Genomic DNA, 20,405 nt, shown 5'->3' with positions numbered 1-20,405 from the left:
TGGAGTCCAGTGCGCCTCCTGGCCCTCTGGCAGTATCTGTTAGTGCTCTGAGGCTCACTGTTGCCTTTTTGAATCCTGTAATTCCCAGCATTTCAGCATCCTTCGCTGCTGAGAATGATTGTGTTCTTTCGTCAGTTTGCAGGTTTCTCAGCAGACTCCCTTTGCGAACGGATTCTCGATTCCAATTGTTCTCTCCTCATTACAGCAGGTAAAATATTCCCCAATCCCCTCTACCTTGCAGGTATTTCCACAGCTAACGCCGTGGTTACGGACGTTATTTTTAAAACTGGATTAACTATTAATGAAGGAAAAATATATTCCTGCAAATGGGGTATTCTGTTCAGATGGGGTGGAGGAAGGAGTTGTTTCTGAATAGAATTGCCAGTTCTGGGGTACGTTCCACTGGCACATGTGCTTTGGTAACTGTTTCTCCTTTCCTGATAAACAGCGGAGAGTTAAAAGCAGCCTGTGCACTTTGCTCAATGGCTTGTGTTGCTGCCAACGCTTCATAGCAAGTGTATTTTCAAAAACTAGCTGTGCGTCAGCTTTTCTCTTTGAAATAAATTGGATGCTTCTTGATGCAGTTTCCCAGATGCATCATTTATGTGGTGCCCTCCCACCCCTCCAGTAAACTGCAGCATTTTGAAGAAGTCCAGTAATGTGTTGCTACACATCTTAACTTGTAAAGCAAGATGTCAGTCCATCTGGAGTGCTGTGAGATTTGCATATTAGTCCCCTGCCTTTTGCCCAACCATGGTCTCTGTAGCACTGGTTATATTATTAATCAACCAGAGAAATGGGAAAGGCCTATTAGATCGTGCAGTCTGCATTCTGACAGTGTAGGATTGTTCCCTACAGAACATTCCCAGGTGTTTTGGTCAGCCTAAATGTGAACCTCTCCCAAGGAGGGGATTTTACCACTTCCCTTGGAGGAGTCTTCTGTAGTTCAACTGATCTTGTTAGGCAACCTTTCCTGACACCTGTGCAAATATTCTCTTCCAGTCATCCTCCCGGAACCATTCATTCCCCTCCTTAATACCAATGACCTTCAAGTATTTGTAGGCTGTCCTGGCTAGTGGGCTAGTTTAATGATTCACTTACTGTTTTGTAGATGCCTTTTATAGAGGTGATAAGCTGATTAACCTGAAGCAGATCGCAGACGAGGCCCTGCAGAAATGTAAAGACAAGTAAGTTTCTTTTCGCCTGGAATGAGGGGACCTTGGTCAGCTGAGGCATCTTTTTGGTGTAGGCCTAAGCCTACTAGTACCTATTTGGAGAGTGATTCAGAGTCTGGAAATAAGCAATCCACTTGGTGGGTCCTAATGTGTGCCCAGATATATACTTAAAAGACACTGCAAAGACACCTTTTTACCTTGAGCTGCTGTTCTAAATGTGCATATTGTACCTTGTGCACCTTATGGGTGTGCAGGCTATTTGGTCTTGTGTGTAACGTGTGCTCAGTAGCCGTTGATGGAAGCTGGTCTCACCTGTTGCCCTCTGACTGTTTTTTGTTTGTTTGTTTGGCAAAAAGCAAAACAAAAACAACAAAAACCCAGACAATTGACTGAAGTTCTTCCTTTCCAGTTGCCTGGGAAAGCTCCTTCCCTGAGCTGCTAGGAAATACAGTCCCGGGATCTGGCAATGACACAGGGAAGGGAGATGAATGGTGGTGGGAGAAGTGATGGAGGTGCAGGTCTCTCCCCAGCAGTGGAGTAATGGTGAATGCTGAGCCGTTTGCTGTGGTAACCTTGCTGTTCGGTTATGTTTCAGTTAGTTGTTGAGGCTGGAAGCTCAGGTGCTCAGTTTGAGGGAGACACGAGGTGAATCCAGTACGACTCCGTGCCCTCCCTGCTCTGCCAGTTAGCTCTTTGAGACAGCGGTTGTGGGAGCAAGCAGGCCTGGGTAGCAACACATGCTGTTACTGGTGGAATGATTGCTTTCAGCAGTAACTAATCGCATACAATCAGCATGTTGGCCTCGGAGAGCTGTGCAGCTCCAACATGCTCAGCCAGTGCAGTGAGAGCCTCGTTGTCTCTGCAGCAGCCTGTATAACGGGTCCGTGGCTGTACGGGAGCAGGCTAATGACTCCTCCTTTCCCTTCGCAGAGACTCCCCTTTGAAAAACTGCATTGTGGTCAAGCACTTGGGAAGGGAGGAGGAGCTGGTGTCAGACGGGATATGCAGCAAATCGCCACCTCTGAAGAGGCTGTGCCAGGATGTACAGGTGGGTTCCCGCAGGAAGCTAGGAGGAGGGATTCCCTCGTTGCTCTGGGTGTGAGCCCAACAAATCGATCAGTACAACCACCACTGTGATGCTTCTCTGGGCTTTTGTGTGTGCAGACTCTTCCCTGCTGCTTGTTCCCTCCCCTTTGGATTTATGGTGCAATGTGACCTCTCAAGAACCACCCACCACCCAATGAAATGATTGAGCCCCTCCTGGCATCCTACTGTTTCCTTTAACCCCCCTGGCAGCTCCCCAAAAGGAGTGGCTGGGTACCCACGTTAGTGCAAGATTCCTTGAGCTGAGCAGCCCAGGAGCTAGAACGAGACATGTTCCTCTCTCTGGCAGAGGAATTTTCCTTCTGAACGAAAATAGCCATCTCCCCTCCCAGGCACAATGACACGTCTTCCCAGAAAGTGCCCGTAACCCTGACAGCTGAGTCCGATTCCCAGCCTTGCCTCTATCTCCCTGCTGACAGTGTGGGGAGAGGCGGCTGTATCAGCTGAGCAGTGACTCGAGCTGTGGGTAAATGGGAGCTTTCACTGAGTGGCCTGGAGGCAAACCAAGTGCACAGTATTGTAGTAACTGACTAGAAAGGTCAAACAGCTGCAGTTGCTGGGCACGTGACATTTGCTTCTTGAGGCAAGGCACAGGGTCTTGTTTTATCAATAAATGTCCAGCTATCTCAGAGGCAACCAGTCTGCAAGGCAGGGCTTTTCCCCATCTGAGAGAAACATATTAAATTATTGTAGGGACCCTAAGGCAAGTGTCCTCTCCGCTTGCAGGTGGAGCTGAAGGCAGCACAGCTTGGCAGGGTGGGGAGAGTGGAATTCTCTACATGATTAGCGACTTCCTTGCATTCTAGAAGATAGCTTGTCTCTCTGGGGGAAGGATCAACCATGCGAAGTGTAGGTATGACCTTTGGATAGGTCCCTGGGCATCGCCCTGCACAGACCCAACACTTATGCCCTATGGGATTTCAGTCTGTTTTTAGCACGTTTCCTGAGTGCAGTCTTGTCTGCTCCCTCTGCGCTGGGAGAACTCTGTGAAGTATGGCCTTGCTGGGCCTGAGGGCTTGCTGCGATTCTCCAGCACAGCTGATGGTGCCTAAGAGGCTTGGAGCCAGATGCCTGGAGAACATTTCAGGCAGGGGTGGAAGCCAGTGAAGTGCAGGAGACTGAAAAAGGAGGGAGATGGTCTGACCATGGTGTTCAAGTACTTGAGGGGGCGTGCAATCATGCTGTGTACATGCACACTCCAAGAGACGTGCTGCCCATCTCTGCCTCCTCTCGCTGGAAGGAGACCACAGCCCAGTTGTGGAGGTGGAATCCCTCCTTGACAGTTACCCAAGATTGCGAAAGCTCAGGTTAGTGCCCTGAAGCTGCTCCTTCTGCCCCGTTTGCAAGGTGGTATCATAGGTCAATGCCAGTGCTGTCCGTCACGTCTATGATAGACATCCAACAGTCCCAAGTGTGACTGGAATGGGTTGGGAGAGCTGCTATTCTGACATGTCGTCGTGGTAATTGACCACTGTGGAAATAGTGGTAATATATGGCAGGTTTGAGGCTTGCTGAATGGTGTGCTTGCTCCCCCAAGTGTGGAACGCAATATCTCATGCTCCTGAACGCTCCTTGGGCATGTTTTCGAAGTAATAGTCCATATGCACCCTTCAAAAAATGTGTGCACAGTAGATGGGGTATTTGCATGCATGGATGTGCAGGCTCCAGGTTGCATAGGCATGTTGGTGATCTGTGATGGTAGCACTGTTTTGTAGGGGGCAGCGTATCCCCCTCTTTTTCCTGACAATCTGGCCGTATATGTTGGTCTTTGCTGCAACTTTGGCCTGTTAGCCATGCTGGGTAGCTCCAAATACAGGGAAAATAGTGGGCACACTTCATTTTAAACAAATCGATTAACTGCAGCCTAGTGATTCTGCTTCCGTTCATCTGATCTGTAGGCTGTAGTCTGTCTTTTCTCTTGGGGTGGTGGTGCCTGCCTTCACACTGGGTACATATTGTCTGGGCCCTGCCTGTCAGGGTGTGTGTGTAACCTAGGGCTGAGTTACTATTTGTCAAGACCCAGAAGGGTGATAGATGCTGTGGGGTGCTGTTCATTACTTAACGCCTCCTCCTGGTAAATCCATGTAAGCGCTCCCTGAAATGCTGATATTTAGTCCTGGGTCCAAACCTGTCCCCTTCCACCTGCACTTGCTGCTCCTGCGCTGAACACACCGTGTGAGGGTTAAATAGCTGCGTAACTGGTCTGTGTGTTTACTCCCAATGGACTGTGTGCACACTCGCAGGTGGTGGCCTACACAGTGTTTAGCAGAAGAGGTGAATCTCTAGGGAGTAGAACTGAAGTGGAAATGAAGGGCAGGCATTCATTCAGAGAGTGCCTCCTGGCTGAGCCTCCGTCACCATGAAAATAGGAATCTATTGCCTGCTGAGCCATCCTGACGCTAGCCCGGAAAACTCCCTGTGTGCACAGAAGTGGACGAAGGCCCAATGTGGATCCTCCATTTCTCAACTCACACACCCTCTTTGTGGATTTTTAACAGGAAAAAGAGACTGAGAGCTCAAAGAGATTCCATCCCAAGGTATTTACATCTAGCAGCAGCTTCCTCCTCTCAGCACCTCTCCCCTTTGCTTCCCTCTCAGTGCTCCACCTCTCTAACAGCTCTCTCTCTCTCTCTCTCTCTGTGTCTGCACAGCCATGTGTATCTTCCTAATCGGGTTACCAGCAGTTGCATGTTAGTGGTAGACTCACTGACCCCCTTGGCCTTAGTCACCCGGGGGTCTGCAGACCACTCCCCTGGGATGGGATGGGATGGGAATGCTAACCTTGTTGTGTTAACATTTTAGAAATCTTCTGTAGTTGCATGAATGTGCAGAGGCGTAGATGGAGAAACAAATATCAGAGACTCTCGTAATGTGGGTCAGGGTTTGTTTGATGGTAATATCCTTGCCTGTTTTTTAACCCTTCGTAAACGGCTAGTGCAGAAGTCCTGATGGTGTGGAGAGAGCAGCACAATACACAGCAGGCTCACGGCAGATGTACAAGCCGTGTGTCCAGTATTAGGATGGCATTTAATCTGTTTACCTTTAAAAACGGGTCTTAAAATTAGCCTCTTTTTGTAGTGAAGTTGGCACTAATTGAAGTTAACTTTCCAATTGCTGTTCTGTGTAAGGAGAGCTCTGCTACTAATCCTCACTAAACCCGTTAGTGATGTTCCTTTTCAAATGTCATGTTTTTTCTACCCACACAGACATTGACACGGGTAAGTAAGAGGCGGTTTTGTGCAGCAGGGAGCCTGCAGCTTTAATGCCTGCCTTCTGTGAAAAAGGAGCTTGCGTGTGGGGCTCCATCTGGATGAAGGGGGCTCTTCAGAAAGCATTCTGCATCATAAAAAGAGGTGGCTAGGCAGTGCAGCTGTCCATGGCACAGTGTTGTGCGTGAGACCTCGTAAAGCAGTAGGCTCGTCTGAACAAGCAGGAGCTCGCCCAGCCCAGCCCTCACACCAGCTCCTTGGAATAAAGTCTCTTATCAGTTTATAATAGTGTGTACACTTTGGTGATAAGGTGTTTGCCTTGTGTTACCACCCGTATTAACACAGCGGGAAATGGGCCTATCTTGCTGTTCACCACTTCTCTCATATACTGGCTGGCCCCAATCAGTGTGTTGACATGGGTAACAGAGGCTGGGCAGGAAGGGGCACAGGATGGCTCCAGGAGAACTGCAGCAGGATATCCTGTTCCTGCTGGCAAGGTGCTGCTACTCTGGGCGTGGACACTGCACGCCTACTGTTTCCATTAATGGAGGGTTTGCCCAGATCTTAGGCTGGGATGCTTGAGGGAGCCTGAGGGAATTAGGTGCTCAGGTCAATGGGAGTTTGGTGCTGACCTCCCTTAGGCCCTTATGAAAATCCCACCTTTTTGTTTTGAAGATCATCACTGTCGCCCTCTGTTCTCTTGTATCTCGCTAATTCCTGCCGTAGCATTGGGAATGAGCAGAGAACCTGTCCCAAGCTGCAGGACAGAAGCCAAGAGAATTGTATTAGCTAATTTCTAGAGTACATACGAGCAGAGGGTACTCTCGACTTAGTCCGAAGAATAAACAGGAGTTGGCTCAACGATAATTACTGCTTGACCCACAAGTAATACTGAGCACGATCTAATTGAATGCAACGTCCTCAGGGGAGGAATTCTACCAAAAACTAGCACAGTGACATCAACTATAGAGAAGGGATATCGAAAAATAGAGGAAGCGGCTAAAAAAGGCTCTGAAGTCAAAAAGGAGGAAATGTTCTGAAATCTCTCCACTCTACTTTGCAGGATGGTTTTGTAAACCGCCCTGATGGAGCCACGCAGGGTCTGTGTCACCCTGTGGGAGCAGACTGGCCAGGATAGCACAGTGTGGGTAACTAGCAAGGTTCTCCAATAGAAGGGATATCGTTACCTGAATGTCAGTGCAGAGGTGTCGGACCTACTCTTTAGGTTAATACCCTGTTTCCCCGAAAATAAGACAGTGTCTTATATTAATTTTTGCTCCCAAAGATGCGCTAGGTCTTATTTTCAGGGGATGTCTTATTTTTCAGAAATGAAAAATGCCTTATTATCGGTGGATGCCTTATTATCGGGGAGGTCTTATTATCGGGGGGATGCCTTATATTACAACGAGAGGCAAAACTGTAAGTAGGCCTTATTTTCGGAGGATGTCTTATTTTCGGGGAAACAGGGTAGGAGCCACTGTCAGACTGAGGGGTCAGAGGTGTTGAAGTACATTAGTTACTAAATTGCAACGGGGAGTTCTAAAGGAACTCACGATGTGGCTTACCCACTAGCAGTAATACGCAGTCACTTATTAAAATCAGCTCATCTTCTCGAGAGTAGCAAACGTACCTTGCTTTCAGAAAGGCACTGTGGGTGACTCAGGAAATCAGTTGCGTGAACATTGCTTCAGCATCAAGGAAATCGGTCTAAGCAATCATTAAAGTTAGTTATAACGATGCCTAGATTAACATAATAGGGACAAACAAAGTCATGCATCTAATCTACTAGAACATAAGAACAGCCATACTGGGTCAGACCAACGGTCCATTTAGCCCAGTATCCTGTCTTCTGCCAGTGGCTGGGGCCAGGTGTTTCAGAGGGAACAAAGAGAACACAGCAATCATCAAGTGATCCATCCCCTGTCATCCAGTCTTGGCTTCTGGCAGTTAGAACTTAGAATTACTCAGAGCATGAGGTTGCATCTCTGACCATCTTGGCCAATAGCCATTGATAAACCTATCCTCCATGCACTTATCTAGTTCTTTTTTACCACAATTGTAATTTTGGCCTTCACAATGTTCTCTGGCAACTAGTTCCACAGGTTGACGGTGTGTTGTGTGAAGAAGTACTTCCATTTGTTTATTTGTTTTGTTTTTAAACCTGATGCCTATTAATTTCATCAGGTGACCCCAGGTTCTTGTGTTATGTGAAGGGGATAGATGAAATTTCTTTATTTGCTTTCTCCACCCCATTTGTGATTTGACAGACTTTTATCATATGCCTCCTTAGTTGTCTCAGCCCCCAGAACAGAACTCTGAACATGTCAGCAAAATGGTAGGTAAAGGAGAACCCATTGATACTTATTTGGGCTTCAAAAATGCCTTTGACAAGACTTTCACAAGAGGGCTACTAAGGAAACCAAGTAGTCATGGGCTGAGAGGCAAACTACTGTTATGGATCAGAAACTGTCTGACACAGGAAACAGAGTAGGAATAAATGGGGAGTTTTTAATATTGATAGAAGTTAATAGTGGGTTGCCATGAAGTTCCGTTCTACAAGGGACAGTAAAATGGCAAAACTTTCAGATTGTAGTCTTCACTAACTTAAATAATGGTGTGTGAAGAACTTCCGAAGGACCTCTGATGATAAAGCTAGGAGTGTGGGCAGAGTACATGATAGCATATTAATGCCACTGAGGATGAGTACAAGATACTGCGGGTTAAAATAATTTGAGTTTCTCCAACACATTGATGGATTCCAAAGACAGAAGCATTTCTGTGTACAGCTCCGTGAAAGCATCTGCTCAAAGGGGAGAGAAATCATAGGTCTTGGGAAATAAATTAATTATTTAAATTGACCTGCTCTCACCCAGAATGCTGGTTTTGCTTCTGATCATCCTGTCTCAAAAAGGATATAGCAGACAGGATGGGGTGGGGGAGATGCAGAGGGGGGCGAGGAAAACTTAGTTCTATACTGGCATATAAAGAGAGTGTGAAAGATTAGGACTATTTAGAGAGGAAATGTGTAAGAAGGGATGTGATAGAGACAATATAGAGAAGGGAGATTGGGCAACAGGATCTCCCATCCTCATAATAGAGGAACAAGGAATCATTCAATGAATTTTGTAGGCAACAAGTTTAACACTGAAAAAGAAGGAATATTCTTAGTTCATAATTACGTGTGGAACTCTCTGCCACAAGCTACCATGGAAGACACAAACGTAGCTGAATCCCAACAAAGGATTATGCCGTGTAGTTGTAGCCGTGTCAGTCCCAGGCTATTAGAGACACAAGGTGGATGAGGGAATATCTGTTATTGGTGCAATAAAAGATACTACCTCGCCCACCTGGTCTCTCTAACAAAGGATTCGTAGATGGTGGGTAATGAGGGTCTCTTCAGTTACGTTAGACAAGACCAAACCATAATGGATATAAACCCTCATGTTTCAGGCAAGTTAGACCTTAACTCCATTGTAGGAATTGCTATGAAACCCTATGTTCCTACAATGCTGAATCCGCTTCCTCCTCCCACCAGACAGCAGCCCAGCCTTCTTTGCCGTCCCTTGAAGAAGTCCTGTCCCTTCCTCTGGAGAATTGCTGCTGCTGAGAACAGCTGAGAGTAGCCTGCTAGGGAAGGAAGTACTCTGAGCAGACCCGGGGAGTTTGGGCTGTACCTGACTGTAGAGAAAACTCTTGTGTTTAGTTTTGAACTTTGTTAGTAAATCAAACCCTAAGGAGGGCTGTTGTGATTGGACTGGAGAATCCTGTGTGGAGTTTATTTGGGCATCGAAGAAAGGAAACTTGTGCAGGGCTGCACTGAGGGCACTAGGGGGCAATCTCACATCTACAGTTTTGCTTTCATCCCAAGGCAGAATGGGAAAACCTTTGCAGGATGGACCTAGGGTTTCCCTCCCAGCTGTAGTCAGGAGACCAGAGCTGAGTGTGCAAGGTGAAATGGCTGCCGAAGGAGACCCCGGTGCAGCTCGGAGGCCCCATGTCCCAGCGGAGGGAGATAAGTGCATGTGGCACTGGAGCAGCTGTCCCTGGAATACTGCTTTCAGTTGTGAGCAGCATGTTCCCAGAACTGTATTGACAAACTGGAGGGGGCTCAGAGCCCAGCCAGCCGTGATGGAGGGAGCTGGAGGGATTGACTCTTTAGGGATGGTGGAAAGATAAACGGTGTACAGCTAAACTAAGCGATGGTGATGAGTGAGACATAAGTTTCCATAAAGGCTGCAAGCGCCATCACTTGGGACATCTTAAAACTAGACTGAACAAAGTGCCAAAGAGTGTTGTGTTGAGAACAGCCTGGCGAGGCTCTTGGGAGGTGGGCAAGACTTTGCCAGGTCGGATTCTATGGCTTGATGGGCAGTGGAAGAACAAAGGGACGTTATGCTTGGCTTTCTAGCTGGCTATTAACCCTGCCCCTTCTCCTGTGTACTGGCCAGCTCCGTGCAGGGCAGTGCAATGCCGCCTCTCCAGTAAGATAGGAGAGCGTGTCAGGTTTGTCCGTGCATAGCTGGGAAGGGATGGCGTTCCTTAGAGGGAAGATATTCAGTTACATGAACAGTAGCTGTCAGGTTAATGGCCACTAGCTCTCCCAGCTTGGCACTGATGGCCAGGAAAGGCTTGAGCCACGTTGCTGCTGTCTCCCACTTGAGGCCTGTGTCCTCCACAGCAGACTGGACCCAAATTCTGCAGCACGGCCCCCTGGTTCTTTGACCAGTTGAGCATCTGTGCAGCTTCCAATAAAGTAAAACCTGGAGGCTTGATGAATACCCATTGGCACAGCATCCCTTGGGCTAAGTATTTTAATACTAACTGCACTGCCAAGTTCTTGTGGTGGGTGGGGGTGCGTTTGTAGTTTCAGGTTCTTTGCAGACTTGAGCCGACGTTTGCTGCACCTGTTACACTCGGGTCGTGTTTTAAAGGTTTTCTTGGTAGCCCTGTGGGTGGGAAACATCCCTGGTTTTAAAGGAGGCTGTGGTTCTGAAACATGATTTTGCAGGCAGGGGTGTGCTCAAGGGCATGGAACATGCAGCACTGTTCCAAGCTAATTAGTCTTCTGCTACAGCATGTTCTGCTTGCCCAGTCTAGCTGCCTTTGGAGATCATCCCCTCCATCTTTCGCTTTTCTTCAGACTCCATGGAATTCCCATGTTGACCTTTGGTGGCATGAGCTTATGAAGAATGCCAGCAAGGAGTGTGAGCCTGAGTGGTGCGATGCTGAAGATGAGCTGTTCATTCTTTACACCAGTGGATCAACTGGGAAGCCCAAGGTATCTTTCACAATGGCTAATTCATACTGCTTCCCTGGCCAGAAACGATGTCTGTAACAGGAACTAGTCCATAGGTCTCAGAGATACCAGTAATAGGGGCTTACCCCTGGGGGAAGTTAGAGATGAACCATGCTCATACTTCAGTTATGGAGCATTCTATGAAGTACTTAGTCTACGGCTCTGTTTTTTCTGCTGCACTTTGCGAGAACTCTGAGCTGGAGAGGTGGTAGCTTTGGGATGGAGCTGTGCTTTTCCAGTTCAGACACTGAAGTCCTGCTCCTGGTGCTGGTCAGCTTGGGAGGGCTGGGGGTGGCTTTGCCTTTGAAGCGTTCCCTGCTGATCATGTGTTCTTGTTGCAGGGCGTCGTGCATACAGTGGGTGGATATATGATTTTTACAGCTGCTACCTTTAAGTATGTGTTTGATCACCATCCTGAGGACATTTACTGGTGCACGGCTGACATCGGATGGATAACTGGCCACTCCTACCTCACTTACGGACCTCTGGCAAATGGGGCAACCAGTGTATTGGTAAGTTCTGTGAGGGCTGGGAGCCGCTCCTGGAAGGTAGAGACCAGCCTGATGCTGAGCAGCCTCCCTTGGTATCTGTCTGTTTCTGTAATGAGCACAAGCCCCTGCCCTTGTGACCCGCTCTTCTCTCTACCTCATTTGAAAAGCAGCCTGGGAGTCAGCGCGCATGCTGTGCGGTAACCAGCGCCGGGGAGGCTGCAATAGCAGAGTGCTGCCCCGTGAGGAGGGCGAGGCACCCGGCACGCAGGCCTCACAGAGTGGAGTTGGAGGGCTCAGCAGAGGAAGCCAGTGCCTGTTGCTCTCGCTGCTTTGTGATAAGGCAGGAAGGGCTTGGTTTGTGAGATTCTTGTGTAAGAAAACAAGTGGTTTTTGTTTGCCCTTAGAAACTAGGGCCTTGTCTGCCCTGGGGGATGCTGCGGGGATGGGAGAGCGAATGAATCAGGGTGTTGGGACAGCGTGAAAGCAGAGCTGCTGTTGGGAGGGGTTTTGTCTTGCCGCTGTGATGCTTTGCTAGCACATTTATCTCCAGTGCCTGAAGGACACTTGAGAGAGAGGTTGGCAGATCCCCAACCCTCCCCTCAGGAACCCCAGCAAAACCAGGGCAGGGACTTGTCAGACCCCAGACTCCTCAGGGGAAAAAGGAGGAGGAAGAAATTTTTTTCTTCCTTTCTGGGGCGATGCTGAGCAGCGTGGCAGTGTCTGCAGGCCGTGTGTTACGCCTTTCGGGCCCAGTGCAGTTCTGGAACACGGAAGTTTGCTGCTGTCCTTGTTCCCATAGCCTGTATTAGCTGCGTTCACTGGGATGGTAGGGCTGGCTTTCCCTGTCACGTCGACATGAGCCCCCAGCACATCCGCCTGTTTGGGGGGCGAGCTGCAGGACCCACATCCGGTAGGCGCTGTGCTGTGGCTGTTGTGAGAAGGGGCCACGTTGGCAGTCCTCTGGCTGGAGCCAGTCCGCACATGGCCTTCTCCCCCACTTGCCTGGCAGATGTGTCCCTACCTGGCGCTGATAAGCCATGGAGCCCAGAAGCAGCAGGGGGTGGAGCAGAGGGTGCTGTGCCTGCTGGGTGGGAAGCCCTGCCAGCCCTTGTGAGTGTGCAGGGGGAGCTCTTCCTGGAGTGGGGAAAAGTGGGGCGGGGGTTGGGACTGGGGGGAGCAGGGGAGGCATGAAGAGCCAGTCGCCCTTAATCCCCAACCTAAAGGCCATACACCAGCAGTCTCTGGGCCCTCGCCTCTGCAGAGCTGCTGAACCTTGGGAGCCATTGGAGCACTGGCTGGTGCGGGGCCGGGGTAGCTTAGATCCCTGCCTCTGGCCTGCTCTTGTTCCTTCACGCCCCCAAGCGCGGCTCAGCTCAGGAGAGGCTCCCAGCCCGGAGCGTGGAGGAGACCTGGTCCCTGCCTCTCTCGGTGGCACAGAGGCTCGGCTCTGTTCAGGCAGCCCTAGGCCTAATGCCTGGTCTGCCTGGAGCGAGGTCGGCTCCCAGCATCCCCTGGGCCCCGCTGTGCTCAGTCTCAGCTGCCTGGGCTCCAGGGCAGGGTGCCAGGCTCTCCCCGGGGCCCGTCACACAGGCTGGGCAGTGGCTGTGCTGACCGGGGTGTCTCCCGCTCAGTTTGAAGGTCTGCCCATCTATCCAGACGTCAGCCGCATGTGGAGCATCATTGACAAGTACCAGGTGACCAAGTTCTACACTGCGCCCACAGCCATCCGACTGCTCATGAAGTACGGCGATGAGCCTGTCAAAAAGTAAGCACAGCTCCCCAGCGGGGGTGGGACCCCGGTAGCTCTGTGGGCACAAGGCAGTAGGACCCCGGAGCACAGGACTGGCTTGGGACTAGTTGCCTGAGAGCTCCCGCCCCTCCCTGAGCAGATGGGTTGTGGATCGCCAACAGCAGCTGTCTGGAGCATTTTCTTTAGACGAAGGTTTCTAACCATTGGAGGAGTGATGTTCTCGAACAGCTTGCCAAGGGGAGCCATGGGGGCAAACACCTAACTTGTTTCAAGACTGAGCTTGATAAGTATATGGAGGGGATGCTCTGATGAGACTGCCTGTGATGGCATGTAGCCGATCTGCAACTGCAAGCAGCAAATCTCCCCAATGGCCGGTGATGGGACACTAGATGGGGAGGGCTCTGAGTTACTGCAGAGAATTCTTTCCCAGGTGTCTGGCTACTGGGTCTACCTGATTGCCATATTTGGGGTTGTGAAGGACTTTTCACCAGGTCAGATTGGCAGAGATCCTGGTGGTTTTTCGCCTTCCTCTGCAGCATGGGGCCTGGGTCACTTGCAGGTTTAAACTAATGTAAATGGTGGGTACTCTGTAACTTGAAGTCTTTAAACCATGATTTGAGGATGTCAGTAACTCAGCCAGAGGTTAGGGGTCTGTTACAGGAGTGGGTGGGTGAGGTTCTGTGGCCTGCAATGTGCAGGAGGTCAGACTAGGTGATCATGTCTGGCTCTAAAGCCTGAGTCAATGAGTCTATGCTGTGTCTGGCCTTCACACATGGGGGAACTTTCCCGTTACGATGCTTGTAAGAGGGTACCAGGAATCTGGAGGTCGCGTTTCTGAGCCCTGGGCAGTGGGTTATGGTGAGCCGCTTTATCCCATGTCACTTCTCAGCGCTGCTCCTGGTTGGTCTTAGGCAGAGTCTGAAACACCCACCTCATGTTCTGATGTCAGAGTTCTGGGCTACGGCCAGATTGCATGGCAGAACAACTTCCACCAGCCTTGGAGTGGGACTGCAGGGGTGTGTGCTGGGCACAGAGAGCTCCTGCATTGGGGGTGTTCCATCTCCACCACCAGCCTAATGTTCCCAGACACTGTGGAGGAACTGAGAAGGGTGATGGGAACAGTCCTGGAGGAGCTTCTTGAAAACCCAAACTGGATGGTCGGCGAGGTCCCCTATGCCAAAGTTGGCTGTCTGGGTTGGGCAAGCTCACAAACAGGGCTATGAGCCAGTCTCCCTGTGGCCTGATCCAGGCTAGAGAGCGCGTGTGCATGTGTGAAACCCGCCGCTTCTCACTGCAGGTACAGCAGGAAATCCTTGAAAGTGCTGGGGACGGTCGGGGAGCCCATCAACCCCGAAGCCTGGCTGTGGTACTATCGGGTGGTTGGAGAAGAGAGGTGTCCCATCGTGGATACCTTCTGGCAGACAGAGACTGTGAGTTCCTTCCTGCCAGCTCTCTTCAGACCCCCCTCCAGACCTCTAGGAGAGAGAAGGGAGCCCTGGGAGTTCTGTAACCGCTACAGGTGCCAGGCGCTGCCCCCCTTCGGTCCCTGTGAGGTGTCAGGCTGCTCTGTGGGCTTGCTGCAGTGTCGTGTCCACACAGTAGGGTCTAACCTTCCCGGGAGCGTCACAGCCATACACGCTCCCATGGAGGCTAGGGGTGAGTGGGGAGCTTCTTCCTTTTACCCCCTGCCCGGTGCATCTCTGATTACAAGGCAGTACGGGGCCTGCCTCTCAGACTGGGCACTGCCAGGGGCTGGCTGGGGTAGGAGACCGAGCTCTCTGGCCTCCTGCTCCTATTGTGTCCAACTGGCTGCTGCTGTCACTGCTCTCCAGGCTTCCCACCTGCCTCTCCTCAGCCCATACGTCACTGTGCCCCCGCACTCCTCCCTCTGTTTCTTGTCTCCTGCCAAGCTGCCCCCGTGCATTACTCCCTGCCACACATCCTGCCTGTGCACCAGTCCCTCCTCCCGCCGTGCCACGAGCTGCTGGCCAGCATCTGAGCACATTCCAGGGCCGGGCAGTGTCCGTGTGTGAAGGGTCAGGCAGTGTGAATGGCTGATCTCCGTTGCTTCCACCCACAGGGTGGCCATGTGCTGACGCCGCTCCCCGCTGCCACACCCATGAAGCCGGGCTCCGCGGTGAGTAGAAACCATTCGAGCGCCCTGTGGCTGGCGTGCTCTGTTCTGTGCTCTCCTGCTGCTGGGATTTTTCCGGGGCAGTGACTCAGGGGTGGGGCCTGGGCTCAGTGACACCTGTAAGGCCCCATTTGCGCCGACAGGGCCCTCCGTGAGCGTAACTACCTGGTTTGCTACGTTGCCCAGCACAGGCGTGATACTGAACTCCCTAGATAATATGTGGGGGGAACTCTCCCTCCCCAAAGCCTGGGCAGCATGAGCACTGGCTGGAAGGGGTTGAGCCAGGCCTGAGCAGGGGTGAATTCCCTGGGTGTATGGCCATTATGGAGCCTAGCGAGAGACGTGCTGCTCCATCTGCATGGTTACTGGCAGACACTCAGGGACTGAATCCCTCCCCAAAGCCAGGCTCACTCTGCGCTTCCTTTGTCTGTTTTAAGGAATTTTAATTTGTGTGGTTCAACTTTCTCTTTCCATGAACATCTCCTGCAGACGTTTCCATTCTTTGGTGTCGTCCCTGCTATCCTGGATGAATCCGGGGAGGAGCTGGAGGGAGAAGCAGAAGGCTACCTGGTAAAGAACAGCTGATCCTGGGCTCAGACCAAGCCCTGTCACAGTTACACCAGGGCTGCAGGGAAGCTGGGGCTCACTGAGTGACTGGCTGGTTCCCACTGGGAGCAGGAGTCACATGCATGTTGGTTCTAAGCCAGGGGCCTGAACTGGTGTGAGCTTATCCCCTCAAAAGCATATCTAGTTACACCTTTCACATCTGTGCTGCAAGACGCTCTTGTGCCATTAGAAATGACGTTGGACTCTAACCGCCAGCGTAGGAGCCCTGTAGATTGTCATCAGAGCTATTGTATAATTGATGAAAGTGTTGCAGAGAGGGGGTTAAAGGCTATTTAGCGAGATCCTCCCCTCTTCAGGAAGTTTGCGGTAGAGTTCACCATCAGGAGCAAGGGGACCTGGGGCTTTCCCAGCTGTCAGCTCTCTGCAGCATGAGCCGATGCTTGGGGTGAAGTCAGTGATTGCAACTGTTTGGGAATCCGGGATGTGGATAGGGCGGCGTCCTACCTCTCTAATATTGGCTGCCCCGTGGGAGATCTTACTTATGTCTGTCACAATGGGGGAGCAGCTCTTCCCTGTACGATTAACTCTTTTACCGAGGGTCATGGTGGATTCTCCATCACTGACAATTTTAACTCAAGGTAGGCTGTTTTTCTAACAGGTATGGCTTGGGAGTTATTGGGGGGCCCGTGTTCTAGAACAGGGGTTCTCAACCTTTTTCTTTCTGAGGCCCCCCCACGTGTGCCACAACAACTGTTTTTCTGCATATAAAAGCTAGGGCCAGAATTAGGGCTAGCAAGTAGGGCAATTGCATGAGGCCCCATGGGATTCTGGACTTGGAATCTACGGTTTCTCTGCAAGGGGCAAAACACACTTCATACCCTGTAATTAATGGCTATACAATTGTGGGGATGTGAAGGTAGAAGCAGCATATTGCCCTTTGTGTGTTGGGCGCTGAGAGACTTTGGTTAATACACTGTAGCATCCTGCTCTCGGCAGCTGTGATCAGAGATCGGACACAGGGTAGTATGGGGCTGAGCTAGTGAATAGGCCCTGGAGTAATGCAGGAGACAGACATGGCTATCTGCCGGCTAGACTCCTCTGTCTTTCTCTGGCTGTGTAAGTAAGAGCCCATTAGAGACCATGACCTACAACTTAGGCCAAGAACTCGTGCTGCTGTAAGGCTGTGTACCGGAGGGGCTCCATGATTCTAATGCCACATCTCAGTATCCTCTCCCACAGGTATTTAAGCAGCCCTGGCCTGGAATAATGCGCACAGTGTACAGGAACCACCAGCGATTTGAGACCACCTACTTCAAGAAGTTCCCAGGGTACTACGTGACAGGAGATGGTAAGACTTCAGGCAGCAGCCTTGTCCAAGGGAGTGGCAGCTTGTGTGGCCTCCTCAGTGTCCCTGCTTTCTGAGCGGGAGGGTTGGTGGCCCGTTCCGCTAGCTGGGGATTAGCAGCTCATGGCATGGGAGAGCCCCTGGGATCTCACTGCATTCCATTCCCCGACTCTTTTGTCAGATGCATTGAGTTCTGCCGCTGTGTCCTCATGCTGGTGACTGGTTCTTTGTAGGCTGCAAGAGAGATAAGGACGGCTATTACTGGATCACAGGGCGCATCGACGATATGCTGAACGTCTCTGGTGAGAACAAACCTTTTGGCTGTGGTGGAGAGAGGAGGCACGTATTTTAAAGGTGCAGGTTAAAAATTCCAGCTAACCTTTACAAAGCAGTGGGAGAGGGAATCCCCCCTCGCTCCCAGCCCCCGGTAGCAAATTCTGCCTTGCCCAACATGAGGCACTCCCACACCAGTGGCTGTTTGCACAGCTTCTGGCCACAACTGGATAGTCTCAGCTGAAGCTACTGAGAAGGGAAGCACACAGCCAGTAAACTGTCTGTAGCCAGCCATGCATGGGGCTTACTCAAGCACTAGCTGTTGCAGCCTGGCCCATTGTCCCTCTATGCTGTCACCAGCCTGTGAGTGGAGCCACTTGCTGGGCCCCACGTTTCCAAACCAGCTGAGTCTGTCTAGAGACTAGTCACAGTTTCAAGCTCTTGGACCCTACGGCGCACTCTTGTCTGAGGACCTGGGACACCTTCATCCAACCACCCAGATCCGGAATCTGGTGGATGAAACATCCCAAGCTCCCCTGTCGCTTACATGTGCTCCCCTAGAGTGCCATCTAGGCTGTGAGCATGCTGGGCTTCTACTTTAACTCTTTCATGGACAATGCAGCATAAAAGCAAGGACCAGAGGCTTAGCAAAGGAATTTCTTACCCACAGTGACTTTACTCTTAAGTAGCTCGAGAGCCAAAAATAACGAAAGTCCTGAAACACCCCGTCCACAGTCTGATCTCGCACTCAGGGTGAGGTTTGTCAGAATTTCCAGCTACGTCATGTCCTGTCTGCTCTCTCTCTCTCCTACTGGACCTTCATACATGTGGCAGCGGTTGGCTCCCCACTCAGAGCATCACCTCTGCTCTTAGAGTTCCTGTCCCTTTTGCAGGTGCTCCACTGGGACGCTCCAGCCCCCTCCCCCAGGCATACTCGCCCCACCCTGCAAGTCCCTGTGCAGAAGATCCATTGCTGCATGGGGAGGGGCTGGTAATTGAGACAGTTGGAGTTAGTGGCCCTCAATTGCCGCCATCTCAGCGATATTCCCTTCAGGAGGCGTCACGCGCCTTTCCTAAACGGGGTTTTGGCTGCAATACAGGACAGTAATAAGCAGGGTCAGACGTGTGTTCAGCCCATGATACAAACCGGAGTCGTAACTTGAGAGACTGTCATGCCTGCCGGGTGTCTGGAGGCGTCACTTCCAGGAGCACTTCCACTGAACCCAGCGGGACTGGCCTCGTGGCAGGGCCTTGCCTGCCTGCCTGCCTTTGGAGGAGTGTGAGTACTGCACCAGCAGGGAATGCTCTACGAGCTTGGTGAGGCGAATTACCATGGTTACTGCTCCCTGCTAGTGGATTAAAGGCACCATGTAAATAACATTGTTAATCTGACTTGTAGACATTTGGAGAAGGGGGAAGCTCCTGGTGAAATTAGCCCCTGTTCCCGGAACCAGGGCAGGCTGTCCCCAGCTGTTCTCTGGTGCTTTATCTTGTCTCCAGGCATGGCGCCCCCATACTGCCAGGGAGACGATTCCACGGGGCTGGTGATCATGCAGTCTGAAAGGTTCAACCAATGTCTCTAATTCCTTCCATCCCATTGCTCCTCATTCAGTGTATCAGGCTGAATAACCCCTCCCTTGCTGGCATGCCGAGCCCTTGGATCCTGGTTGCTGGTTCTCTCTCTCACTCCTCTATCGTTTGGTCGAGCTAGAGACATTCTTCTAAACCTTTCTGAAACACAATCCCACCACCCCCAGCTCCCTCAGTTTTTTCCCTCATCTCTCATAAGGCAGTTCCCAGTGCTGGTTATCGTACTCCGGGTAAGGTCTAAGCAGACCGAGGTGCGTTACTGCTCCATGACATAGCGGGTTGTTACATAGAATCATAGAGTCCATGGCCAGAAGGGCCCATTGTGATCATCCAGTCTGGTCTCCTGCGTAACACAGGCCAGAGACCTGCCCCACAATAATGCCTAGAGCAGAGCTTTTAGAAAAACAGCCCATCTTGATCTGGAAATTGCCAGTGATGGAGAGTCCACCAGGGCCCTTGGTAAGTTGTTCCATTGGTTAATTCCCCTCCCCGTTAAACACTTATGCCTGAATGTGTCTAGCTTCAGCTCCCAGTCATTGGATCCTGTTAGACCTTCCTCTGCTAGACTGAAGAGCCCGTTATTAAATATTGGTTCCCCATGTAAGTACTTGTAGACTGTGATCAAGTCACCCTTTAACCTTCTTTGTTAAGCTAAATCGGTTGAGCTCTTTGAGTCGATCACTATAAAGCAGGTTTTCTAACCCTTTACTCATTCTCATCGCTCCTCTCTGAACCATCTCCAATTTATCATCATCCTTCTTGAATTGTGGACACCAGAACTGGACACAGGATTCCAGCAGCAGTTTGCACCAGTGCCAAATACAGGAGGCAAAATAACCTCTCTACTCCTGCTTGAGTTTCCCCTGTTTGTGCATCCCAGGATTGCATTAGCCCTTTTGGCCACAGCGTCACACTGGAAGCTCATGTTCAGCTGATTATCCACCACAGCCCGCAAATCTTTTTCAGAGTCACTGCTTCCCAGAATAGATCCCCCATCCTGTAAGTGTGGCCCAAGTTCTTTGCATCTAGATGAATGCATTTACATGAAGCCGTATTTAAACTCACGTTTGCTGGCACCCAGTTTACCCAGCAATCCAGATTACTCTGAATCAGTGACCTGTCCTCTTCATTATTAACCCCTCCTCCAGTTTGTGTGTCATCTGTGAACTTTTTCAGTGACAATTTTGTTTTCTTCCAGGTCGTTGATAGACATGTTAAATAGCGTAGGGCCCAGAACAAATCTTAGCAGGATCCCACTAGAAACCCACCCTTTCAATAATGATTACAATGACATTTTCAGACCTATCTGTTAGCCAGCTTTTAATCCATTTAACGTGTGCCAGGTTTATTTTAAATCTTTATAGTTTTTCAATCAAAATGTCGTGCGGTACCAAGTCAGATGCCGTACAGAAGTCTAAGTCTATTACGTCAACACTATTATTTTTATCACACAACTTGTCATCTCATTTTT

General features: G+C 50.6%; 1 protein-coding gene across 3 annotated transcripts in view; it reads left to right on the top strand.

Moving 5' to 3' along the window:
• ACSS2 (acyl-CoA synthetase short chain family member 2) overlaps nt 1-20,405 on the top strand; it is a 65,290-nt gene that overhangs the window by 40,314 nt on the left and 4,571 nt on the right. For 2 of the 3 annotated variants that reach the window (XM_054045512.1, XM_054045514.1), the window contains exons 5-16: nt 136-208; nt 1,112-1,187; nt 2,106-2,223; nt 4,778-4,816; nt 10,629-10,766; nt 11,126-11,296; nt 12,907-13,040; nt 14,323-14,455; nt 15,106-15,162; nt 15,649-15,729; nt 16,966-17,074; nt 17,305-17,373. In XM_054045512.1, coding sequence (XP_053901487.1) covers nt 136-208; nt 1,112-1,187; nt 2,106-2,223; nt 4,778-4,816; nt 10,629-10,766; nt 11,126-11,296; nt 12,907-13,040; nt 14,323-14,455; nt 15,106-15,162; nt 15,649-15,729; nt 16,966-17,074; nt 17,305-17,373 — 1,198 coding nt within the window. The remainder of the gene's footprint in view (nt 1-135; nt 209-1,111; nt 1,188-2,105; nt 2,224-4,777; nt 4,817-10,628; nt 10,767-11,125; nt 11,297-12,906; nt 13,041-14,322; nt 14,456-15,105; nt 15,163-15,648; nt 15,730-16,965; nt 17,075-17,304; nt 17,374-20,405) is intronic. The other variant, XM_054045513.1, reaches the window with a different exon arrangement.

The sequence above is a fragment of the Malaclemys terrapin genome, chromosome 12 (assembly GCF_027887155.1).
Source record: "Malaclemys terrapin pileata isolate rMalTer1 chromosome 12, rMalTer1.hap1, whole genome shotgun sequence".
Taxonomy (NCBI): Eukaryota; Metazoa; Chordata; order Testudines; family Emydidae; genus Malaclemys; species Malaclemys terrapin.
Note: the sequence above shows the minus strand (reverse complement) of the source record. Positions and strands in the feature narration are given on the sequence as shown.